General features: G+C 40.4%; 1 protein-coding gene across 1 annotated transcript in view; it reads left to right on the top strand.

Annotated features, from left to right (window-relative positions):
- The window catches only part of CPLANE1 (ciliogenesis and planar polarity effector 1), a 4,248,669-nt gene that overhangs the window by 3,503,861 nt on the left and 732,986 nt on the right, over positions 1-11,822 (top strand). The window contains exons 39-40 of the mRNA XM_044076333.1: positions 8,276-8,394; positions 8,702-8,894. Coding sequence (XP_043932268.1) covers positions 8,276-8,394; positions 8,702-8,894 — 312 coding nt within the window. The remainder of the gene's footprint in view (positions 1-8,275; positions 8,395-8,701; positions 8,895-11,822) is intronic.

The following is an 11,822-nucleotide window of genomic DNA, read 5'->3' on the forward strand; positions in this document are numbered from 1 at the left end:
TCCATTCTTTTTTCAGAACATGTTTATATTTCTCTGTCTTTTCTTTGCATTTTCATTTCTGTGTTTTACTCTTTGGCTTCTGTACTTCCCAAGGATATTCACCAAACGTTTCACTACTTTCATTGCCTTTTGCAGGCTTTTAAGTATTCAGATTTTTTGCTTATTCAAGTTCCTTCTCCCAGCAGTCTGTTTCAGGAACTCTGGTTTACTGCTTGCCTATAACACAGTCTGGAGTTCACCATAAACCTGCAGAAATCATTTCTGACACCTTCCAAGGATCATATTTTCCTTGGATGCAGGCTTCAGACGGTTCCCATATTGGCATGTCTTCCTGCCCCAAGCCTCTTGCTCTGATAACCTTTGTCCAGTCCCTTCTCCCTCTGTCTGTCATGGCCAGAAAATTTCTCAGGGTCCTGAGTTTCATGGCTTCCACCATTCCCATACTTCCTATCACCAGGCTCTATATGAGGAACCTTCATTGGTACCTCAGATCAGTATGGCTTCAACATTGCTACCCCGTGGAGTTCCCGGTGCCTTTTCTTCCCTATCTCAAGCTTGAGCTTCAGTGGTGGATTCATCAACTCTCTCTTAATCCAGGGCTTCCTTTTCAAGCTCCAATTTCCACTTAGAAGCTTTTTACAGACATCTCACACAGGAGTTGGGGTGCCTCCTGTTTACCCCTGAAGGTTCAGAATCTCTTGCCTCCTCATCAGAGTTCAGACCATATCAGCATAAACCAGATGAGGGCTCTGCTCCTACAAGCTTTTCATTCTTTCTCTTATCATAGGCCACTCAAAGTTTTCACAGACAGTACTACCATGATGTGGTATTGTCAATAAGCAGGGGAGACGCAAGGTACTATCTTCTTTGCAGACTAGTTCTTCAGGTCTGGGCTCTAGCTATCCAGTATCAAGTGCTCTTTGGGCAGCCTACATTCCCTCAGAGCACAATCAAATGGCAGATGCTTTGAGCAGGTCCAGCATACAAGCACACAAATGGATGCTTCACAGAGATGTTTTCCTGGACATTGTCCATTGGTGGGGTATTCCTCAGGTTGAGCTTTTCACCTCCCCTCTATACAGACAACTTCCCTTATTCTGTTCCAGAGTACCAAGTCCCCTGGCTTGGAAAGTGGATGCTCTTTCTTTTCCTTGAAAGGGAATGTTTCTCTGCATTTTCCCACCCTTTCCTTTGTTAACTTGAGGTCTGCACAAGATCAGGCAGGACTCTTCCCAAAATCTTGTTAGTGACTCCCTTTTGGTACAGACAACATTGGTTTCCCCCTTCTTTCTCATTTAGTCAGGGGCAATTACCATATGTTACCTTGCTGGGTGAATCTCCTTACAAAAGACAAGGGATCTCTTGTCCATCCTTACCTGTCTACTCTTCAAATAACACTGTGATTGATAGGGTTTTCATCCCTTTTAGGCATCTCTTTTCTGAAGACGTTATCTGGGTTCTACAGGAAGCCAGGAGACCCACTACCAGAGTTCATATATGTCCAAATGGAAAAGATTTTCTGTGTGATGTCTCTCTCACCATCAGGATCCCTCTGGTTCTCTTTTATTTGTGTGATCTGCTCCATGCTGGGTTAGCATATTATTCAGTTAAAGCTCACCTCTCGGCAGTTTCTGCTTGTCTGCCCTTGAGTCATACTCTGGCATTTCTTAAAGGCACCTTTCATACCAGGCCTTCCAGGAAGCCTATTCCACCTTCTTGGGACCTCAGTTTTGTACTTGAGAAGTTGATCTGGCTCCTTTTGAGCCTGCTGCTTCAGCTTCCTTGCAGCATTGTATACTTTTGGCTCTTCAACCAAGATAGTGTCTGAAAGTCAGGTTTTTATGTCTGATACTCCTTTTTTCGTTTTTCATACAGTTAGGGTGTCTCTTCGTACTAATCCTCCTTTTATGCCCAAGATGGTCAGTGAGTTGTCCCTTACTTAGTCTGTTCACCTTCCTTCCTTTTTTTTCTTTCTTCACAGTCTGCCAGTGAGAAGGGTTTTCACACTGTGAATTTGCATAGACAGTTCAGATATTATTTAGAAAAAATATGAGTATCTTTTTGTTTCCTTTCATCTCAGGACTTTGAGTTTGGATGTTTCTAAGCAAATCATCTCCTCCTAGATTTCTAAAGCCATTTCCTTTTGTTAGTCTTTTCATGGCAAATGTCTTCCCTCATCTGTAAAGGCACATTCTACTCAGGCATTTGCCTTCTCAGGTGCCTTTTTCAAGGGTCTGGATAGCAGTTCTATCCGTGAGGCTGCTGCTTGGTCTTGTGTTCATATATTCGTTAAACATTACAAGTTGGAGGTTGTTTCCAGGGCCAGAGCAGGCTTTGGTAGGGGTGTCCTACATGGGTTCATTGACATTTTTTCTCTACCTTTCTCCTCATCCCAGGGTTCTTCTTGAGCTCTTGTACTCTCCCTTAGGTTAAGAAAACTGCAACAGTGATATGGAAAGACGTAGTACAGTTATGTAAAATTTACCTTAACAGAAGATGCCCTTTTCTTCACTGTTGCAGTATTCAGTCCCACCTTCTTCCCCTCTCTGTCTTGACTCTTGCCCTGTATTCTGGGTGCCCTGCTGGCTGAGGGGCCCTTCTCCCTTCTACATTTTTCCTTCTGGATGCATGTGTTCCTACCTGTCGTTGAGGATATTCTGTTCCTCCTAAGGCTTTTTCATTTCTGAGAATGTGTGTCTGTATTTCACCTTTGTGCCCTACATCATGCTGTGAGCATGTGTGTGATGTACAGCACCTGTAAGAGCTGAAGGCTTTGGCATACTGGCTAGACATTGGGCTCTCCTTGGCAGGAGACCCCTTAGGTTAAGAATACTGCAACAATGAAGAGAAGGGTATCTATTGATGTCCTTCTAAGTCACTGTTGCAGTATTTGGTACAGAAGGGATGTCCCACCCTGGGCAGCCCATCGCTTGGCCAGTATAAATAAGCTTAAAAGAGATCTTATTTGCGCTGTATGTCACATTTAAAAGGGATGCACAGACACGACTACCTAGAACTTCTTTTGCTGCCAGTTGGAATGGCGTTATTGCCAATTGGTTTGAACACTTTGTTACTGTGCTGAATATTAAGCAACACCAGATAAGTGCCCCTTTGGGGTTATTTTTATTTTTTATTTTACTTTCTTAGCCTATTCTTCTGTGAAAGCCCACTTGTCAGCCATTTCTGCTTATCTGCCCTTGAATCCTCCTTTGACTTCCTGTTTTGAGGTCAAGCAATTTCTTAAAGGCGTACTGCATATCAGGCCTCCAAGAAAGCCTATTCCTCCTCTTTGAGACCTTAATTTTGTTTTGGAAATATCAAATCTAGCTCATTTTGAGCCCACAGATTCTGCTTCTGTGCAACATTGTACCTGGAAGACTGTTATGTTGCTGGCTCTTACTTCTGCTTGGAGGGTTTCTGAGCTCCCAGTCCTTATGGCGATTCCTCCTTTTTTTTTACGCAGGGAGAGGGTATTCTTTAGTACTAATCCTTCTTTTATGCCCAGGGTAGTTGTCCTTGAATCAGTCGGTACAACTCCCTCCCTTTTTCCCTTCTCCTCAGTCTGCTACTGAGAGGGTCCTGCATACTTTGGATTTACACAGACAGCTCAGATACTGTTTGAATAAAACTATGACTGTCCGTAAGTCAGGTCAGCTTTTTGTTTCCTTTCATCCCAGATCTTTGGGTTTGGCTGCTTATAAGCAAATCATTTCCTCTTGGATATCTAAGGCCATTTTCATTTGTTATTCTTTTCATGGCAAATCTCTATCTGCTTCTGTTAGAGCTCATTCCACTAGGGCTGTTGCCTCTTCTGGTGCCTTCTTCAAGGCGTTGGACACCATTTCTGTCCTTGAAGCTGTTACTTGATATTCAGTGCATACCTTTACTAAGCATTATAAGTTGGATATTGTTTCTAAGGCCAGAGCAGGTTTTACTGAAACCATTTTATGTGAGTTTGTTGAGGGCTCTTCTCAGCCTTCTACCTCTCATTCTGTTTCTTGAGCTTTTTTTTTTTTTTTTTTTTTTTTTTTTTTTTTTTTTTAACTCTCCCTTCTGTACCGAATATTGCAACTGTGATATAGAGGGGCACAGTGCAGTTGTGTAAAATTTTACCCTAACAGCAGATGTTCTTCTTTTCAATGTTGCAGTATTCACTCCCTCCCTCCAATCCCCTGTTGTTTATTCTGCATTTTTCCTTCTGGATGTGTATGGACGTCTTTGTCCTATGACGACTGTTCTGTTCTGAGGCAATTCAGTTCTAGGTAGTTGCATCTGTACTTCCCTTTTGTGCCCTACATTCTGTACAGGGAGCATACATGTGACATATGGTGCAAATAAGATCTCTTTTAAGCTTATTTATACTGGCCATGCAGCATACTGCCAAGGGCGGCACATCCCTTCCCTACGGAATACTGTACCAGTGAAGAGAAGGACATCTATTGTTATGGTAAGATTTTACACAAGTGTACTGTGTGGTAAAATTTTATACAACTGTACTTTTATCTGAATAACTAGTTAAAGCAGTTTCTGTTTTCCTAGTGTTTTGGTAATTGAGGTGATATACTTCTTCATTATTTATTTTATTTTAATCACCTCTGATTATATCTGATTTACTTTTTCCTTTAAATTACTAAAGGCCATCTCTTGTACCAAAGCTGAAGCTTGAACTGCTTTTTGCTGAACAACTACAGGATTTTTCCCAAACAATATTTTCTCATGTCCATTTCAGGTTCTCTAAATTTCTTCTTTACTGGCATCTATGCAGTCTGCTCACTATCCAGTAACTGAATTTTACCCCAAAAGACAGTTTAACTGGCTCCCTTTTCTCAGTTTCTGTTTTCACACTGGGAGAGACTAAGTTAAGTTGTTGATTAGAGTACAGCCATATTGGAATATCTCTCTCATCTTGATATTTTGGTGTGAGCTTTTTCAGGTTGGCTTAGCGTATACATCCATTTAGTGGCCATCTCTGTATGTCTGCCTATAGAACCACCTTCTTTGTCTGTTTTTGATAAAACAGGCTATAAAGGGAGTATTGCATATGAGAACCTCTCACAAACAAATTTCTCCTGTACGGGATCTCTGTTATGTTCTTGACAAAATTATCTTACCACCTTTGTGAACCATTAGCTCACTGTCATCTCAAGCTCTTAATGCGTAAAACTTTTTTGCTTATGGCTCTGACATCTGCAAGGCTGGTTTCAGAGCTGCAGCTTTCATGGCGGGACAACCTTACCTGATTTCCACAGGGAGAGGATTGTGATACACACTAATCCCTCTGTATTGCTTTGAGTGGTTTTAAAATTTACACTCATCAAATCTATTTTCCTATCTGTGTTCTGTCAGAATAATAAAATTAAAGGATGATGATGCTTCATGCCTTTAATGTGCATCAACAGCTGACATCCAATCTTGACAGGGCATAGCTCTTTAGGAAGACCAAAAAGCTTTTTTATTTCCTTCTCTAGGGCATAGAAAGGTTAACCTGTTGATAAGCATACCTTTGCACATGGGTTGTTCTATAGTATGTCTTTTTGTTACATCCACTATATTGAAGCCAGTCCAGGCAAGGGTAAAGGCACATTATAGTTGTTTATTTTTCCCCTTAGTGATGTTTTGGAAAGAAGCGGACTTACAGTATTATTCCAGAGACAGCATCTTGGTCCTCTCTCCATACCTTTAAGAAGCACTTCTTGTTAAAATACATTTCCCAGATCTGTAGCAGGTTTCGAGAGAACCATTTTCTGGGGGGGGGGGGGGGATGGGGGGGTGCTCCTGAACTCTCAACCTTTTTTCTCCAAGGTGGGGAAGTTTTGGGAATCAATCCATATGCCAGTAAGGCACTGTTTGTTGAACATAGTACAGTTGTGTAACAGTAGATGTTCATCGAACACACTATCTTACTTGACAGTAGCCTTCCACTATCCCTCTTTGGTTGAATGTGCTTAGTGTGTTGTTGCACTTGCTGATTTTGCTTAGCAGCGTTTGTTATGTTGTCTGTGTGTGTTTTTTTAGTTTGAAACAGTGGGCTGTGTGCTGTTCCTGTTAGGTCCTAAGAGGAAACTGAAGGGTTTCTGTCTGTGACTATTAAGGAGTTTCCTGCTTTTGGCAGCTGATTGGTCCTTCACAGCTACAGAAAAACAGGAGGAGGAGTTCTGAGGTTTGACAGCCAGCCAGCTGGAGGGTAGTACAGCACTGCTGCTCATAAGCCATTAAGGCACTATGTTCTGCAAACATCTACTGTTACATGTAAGTGGAACTTACACAGCTTTCTTTTCCAATATAATATGGCTAATGTAGACATTGAGAAAAAGCTATTGTTCCCACCCAACATACATGGCAGTTTTTTTAATGTGCATTTCCAACTTTTATTTTACTTAGGTTCATAGGTTCATACTAGGCTATCTGCCCAAGGGCATTTATAAGCCTAGCCCATAGTTATGTGGCTTTCGCCACCCCTTTAGTTTGAATAAAAACTATGCCTATCATTTTGCTGTGCCTCTGTCAAGCAGTGACACTGAAGTAATCCCTGGGGTATATCTGCAATCTCCCATCCATTGGTCAAGATTCCTCTTGAACAAGGCCAGAGAGGTGCTCTGCCTCACATGTACCGGGATTTTGTTCCACAGCATAGGGAGTCTCTGGGTGATGAATCTGTCCCTCCAGCACGTTCTATTTATAACCGTGTCAAGGTTTAAGTCTCCCGCCCTTGTGGTTCTGAGGGATCTAGATTTTTTGAGGTGAAGCATATTCATCAAATCTGGGTTTGACATGGCCTTATATGTCAGGCACAGGTCACCTCTGAGCAAGCGGTATGAGACTGAATAGAGCTGGAGTTCTTTCAGTCGGGCAGCATAAGACATATTTTGAGACCCTTTATCCTTTTGGTGAGGACCTTTTGGGGCCTTTCAAGCTGCAGCAGGTGTCTGGTCAGATACATTCGAGCGGGGCATTGTACTCAATCATAGGTCTAATGAGTGATGAGTACAGGGGATGATGACCTCCCTTGATCTAGATGTGAATCCCTTCATGATCAGGTGGGCGATATAGAAGGTTTTCCTAACTACTTTAGCAACATGAGTGTCAAACGAAAGGCTACTGTCAACCTGGGTCCCCAGATCCCTGATGACTTTTTCTGTGCTCAGTGGATTGCCATCTATATGGTAGCTAGGGGTAACCTTGTTTTTCCCGAAGGGTATGACTATGCATTTTTTGGCGTTTAACTTCAGGCCATGGCTCTGGCACCAGTTATCCGTTTCTGTGAGGCCCTTCTGGAGGATATCTGTGTCAGATGTGTTTTCGACTATGGCGCCCAGTTTGCAGTCATCTGCAAACTTTGTCAGCCATAACCCTCCTGTGTTTGCTTGTACTTCAGAAAAGTAGATGCCGATACTTGCACATACTGTTTGGCAGGCTGATCTTTTACACAGTTGTTTCTTTTCATCTCCATTCGAACCTGTGTCACATTTTCAGTACTTTTTGTTTTAATGAAAATCCTCAAACAAAAAACTAAATACATTTTCAAAATATCCCCATACAATGTTAACTTAGAACAAATACACAAAGCTATGTAATCTTCATAAAATTAAATTTAACCATTCAGATAGGAACAATTACCCCACAAACATTACCTTACCTAAAATTAAGGTGATCCGTGGTAACACACATGTTACAGCCTGTGTTCCCACTTAGACTGATTAGTATTGGGTACTAATCTTGGGATGAAGTGTCCCAGATATTACCCACTACAGAAGTCCTTTAGAAAGAATTTTAACAACATAAGTTGATCTTTGAGAGGGCCATCTGTAGTGGGTACTTATCCTTCCTCAAAGTCCTTGTGTTTAGACCATTCCTCCACCAGTGTTATGAGTTAGTAGCCTTATATGTTCTGAAAGTTTATAATTTTACATTGAAGTCTTTATTGTTTACATTTTTCAGGTGCAGCTCAGTCAGCTTCTTTAGGGACAGAATTGAGGAGCGTGAGGTTGTGCATACGTTCGTAGTGTAGTATGTGAATTCCAGGGTGTGCACTCATGGGAAGGCATGTCCATCCTCAAATAGAATAGGTAGAGAGTGAATGAATTATGCCAAGGAAAGGGAATCCAGGAAAGAGATCCATACTGCTAACCACCATATAGCGTTCTCTCAAAGATTAAGCGTATGGTGAGTAGTCACATTCCTATTATGTCTGAGAGGACAGGTTTATATTAACATCTTAATTTAAAATGTAGTATAACTTTCACCATTAATACTTAACATTTCTTATCCATACTAGATCTGCCTTCGGAAGTTCCACAAGTTTTGCCACCAGATGTTTTTGTAAACCTCAAATACTCCAGTGATGTGACTCCCAGACCTAAGTCAATGCACCACTCAAGTACTAAGTCTGATTTGGTTAGTAAAATAAAAACATTGTTTTAATGTTTCCAACTAAACTGTTAGTCTTCGTAAAAACTACAGGCCTTGCATTTACACTTGATATATTTCAGTAAAACAGCTAGCCACCTTGAAAAGTAAGTATATTTGCATTAATATTTTAAATTCTTGTGTAGTCCACACAGATTTTCCTTACAGCATATTAATCATTTATTCATCAAGGAAGGATTGCTTTTACAAATAATTTTGCTTTGAAATGTCTACTTTAATAGATAAGGGATATTACAACTGTTCAAGTAGTTTTCTCGTATGTTTTCTTATTTAGAAGGATCTAGTTGGTCACAGGTTTATCAATATGGTTGACATCAGTGCCACAGAAATTTTGAATGATTTACCAGCAGTAGAGCAGACCAACGAAAATGTTCTGTCCAAGAAAAAAAGAATTCCATCCACTGCAGAATTACATTACATAGCAGCTTCAGTCACCAGACCAGCTGTTCAAGATGTCGAATACAGAGGCGAGTATTTTTGAAACTCTCATTTTATTTGGTCTGAATGTAAAATAGAATTGCCTGTGCATTTCTGAAGTCAGTAAAAATGTTTTTTAGAAATATTTATTAGATGGTTTATTGTAAGAAAAGCATACATTCAGACAAGAAAGTACTGCTCTGAACCACAAACCATGCACAGGATACCAAGATGGGTTTTAATTAAACGCTTTCATCAAGTGCAGACTTCTTCAGAATAGTACAGAACCAAATACAATTTCTTTTTAAAACCAACTCTGACAGTTCATTGGATAAGAAATAATTAAATGATGACATCATTTCCCCTAACCATTTTTGAATATACAAAGTAATGAACCATAAACCAAATGGTGAATAAAGTTACAGTAACAGTGACCTTAAAAAAATATCTGTTTGCACCAACATCAAAAATATTAAAAACAATACATAGATTTTAACCTAAGCAAAGAGCTGATGGACAACCTGTCATTGAGCCCAGGCATTTGACAGGCGTTGGCTCTTATTTGCCACTTTAGTTCCAAAAATTCAAAATATTCATCAAGTGCCCCCCCGAGAACCCAGCTCAACATGATCAATGGCACCAAATTTGTAAGATTGTGTGGGGAACACCCTAATGTGTTTGTACAGTGCATTACTCTCGTTATGCTATTTGATGTCATATAATTGCTGGTAGATTCTTTGTTTAAGGGCTCTCTTGGTTTTACCAATATAAAAACCATCACAGGTGTCACATACTGCGATGTAAAATACCCCTTTAAAATAGCAATAATACTTTTTCCATGGCATAATAGTCCCTTTTCCTACCAATTTGACTTTGTCAGTGATGAAGGGACATTGTGCACGTCTTCTACATCTAAAGTTACCACTGGCACTTGATTGCCATACTTTTTTCTCAACTAATCCCTTCAGCGAGATGTCCATTTTGTACACCACTAGGGGTTGTCCACCAACTCGATTGACCACATCATTGTCTAACTTGAAGATCGACCAAAATTTGGATATGACCTGTTTAATATAAAAAAAATGTAAGGAGTAAGGGGAGAGTTCAAGCCATGTTAAATCTACTCTGCCCAGCCAGGTCAGTCCCATCCTTTTTGGGTTCACAGGTGGACAGCAGGACACTATAAATCCCCTCTTCCCTTTCCGTTATGACTTCTTCAGCTAAACTGCTAATGAAGGTGGTGGAGTATCCCCTTCTCTCCAACATTTCTTGCAGTATTGCACATTCTTTCACAAAGTCAGTGTCATCGGATACCATTCTGGCCAGTCTAACATATTGCCCTTTGACTAAGGATTTCTTTTGGTGTAAAGGATGCCAGCTCTGAAAATGTAGCAAAGAATTAGAATAAGTGGGCTTCCTGTACAGTCAGGTTAATGTGAGTCCCGGATGGGTGGAATTGTTTTCTAAAGGTATTAATTTTGTGCCAGCACGGAAAGCCAGTGTAGATGATACGATTTTACAGCTTAAAACCTTTTGTAGAAAGTTGAACCTTGCATTGCATTTTTCTGATGTAGGTCTATGCGTGAACCCGGGACGGTTATCTAGACCTAGCACATTTATCCCCCCATTACACCCTATGGTGCAAATTTTTGAACTTTTGTGTGAGTCAGAGATTAGGGAAGTCCTTAAGAATGACAGACATCACAACATTTCCAACCTCACCCAGGCTGAAAGAGTTTTACTATATGATATATTGGATAGAGGTGATTTAAGACTTGTGAATCCTGACAAAGGTGAGGGGGAGTTGGTTATTATGAATAGTGATGTTTATAATGGTAACATTTTTGAGTTGCTGTACAGTGAAACCTATGTCGAAGTGTCTAGAAATTAGCTAAATATAGCTTATAGGAACATCGACCTGATAATCGAGGAACTACTCCTTAATGGTCTAATCAGTCTTGACCTTTACGAGTTTCTTGATTTCAAGCACCCAAGGATTCCCACCATTTTTGGAATACCCAAGGTCCACAAATCCATTGCCAAATCCACCTTTACATCCAATTGTGAAAGCAAAAGCTTCAAAAACTTTTTTCCTAGCTAAATTTATCGACAGCAAGGTGAAGCATGTGTTGGATGGTAGACAATGAGTGATTAAGGACTCATGGGATTTCCTGGGGAAATTCAAGCCAGAATATTTAATCATGGTCACTATTGACATTTGTGACCTTTTTTCTGTAATTCCCCACGACATAGGTCTTGAATGGTTTCATGGTTATCTTTGCTTTAATACCAGTATGGACCATAACACCATTCTAACACTCCGTACCTGTATGGAGTTAGTTCTTGACAATAATTTTATCAATTTTGAGGGGCAGATTTTTAAGCAGATACAGGGTTTGCCATGGGTGCTAGTTGTGCCCCTGCCTTTGCTAACATTGTTCTTGCCCAGTGTGAGGATTTATATATTTTGGACTCAGACTTCATACATTTTTGGGCGCAGTATGGTCAATATTTAGATGATTTAGTCCTTTTATGGAAAGGTAGTGAGAATGATTTGGATAGATATTTTACTTACATTAACACCACCACTACATTTTTGAAATTTACTATGGTCAAAGACAACAGTCTTTTACACTACTTAGACATTACCATGAAAAAAGACTATGATAGGAAAGTGTTTACTTCCCATTTTTACAGGAAGCCCACTTATTCTAATTCTTTGCTACATTTTCAGAGCTGGCATCCTTTACACCAAAAGAAATCCTTAGTCAAACGGCAGTATGTTAGACTGGCCAGAATGGTATCCGATGACAATGACTTTGTGAAAGAATGTGCAATACTGCAAGAAATGTTGGAGAGAAGGGGATACGCCGCCATCTTCATTAGCAGTTTAATTGAAGAGGTCATAACGAAAAGGGACCAGGGGATTTATAGTGTCCTGCTGTCCACCTGTGGACCCAAAAGGGATGGGACTGACC

This window comes from Protopterus annectens, chromosome 1.part0, assembly GCF_019279795.1.
Source record: "Protopterus annectens isolate FY-2018-M chromosome 1.part0, PAN1.0, whole genome shotgun sequence".
Classification (NCBI taxonomy): Eukaryota; Metazoa; Chordata; order Ceratodontiformes; family Protopteridae; genus Protopterus; species Protopterus annectens.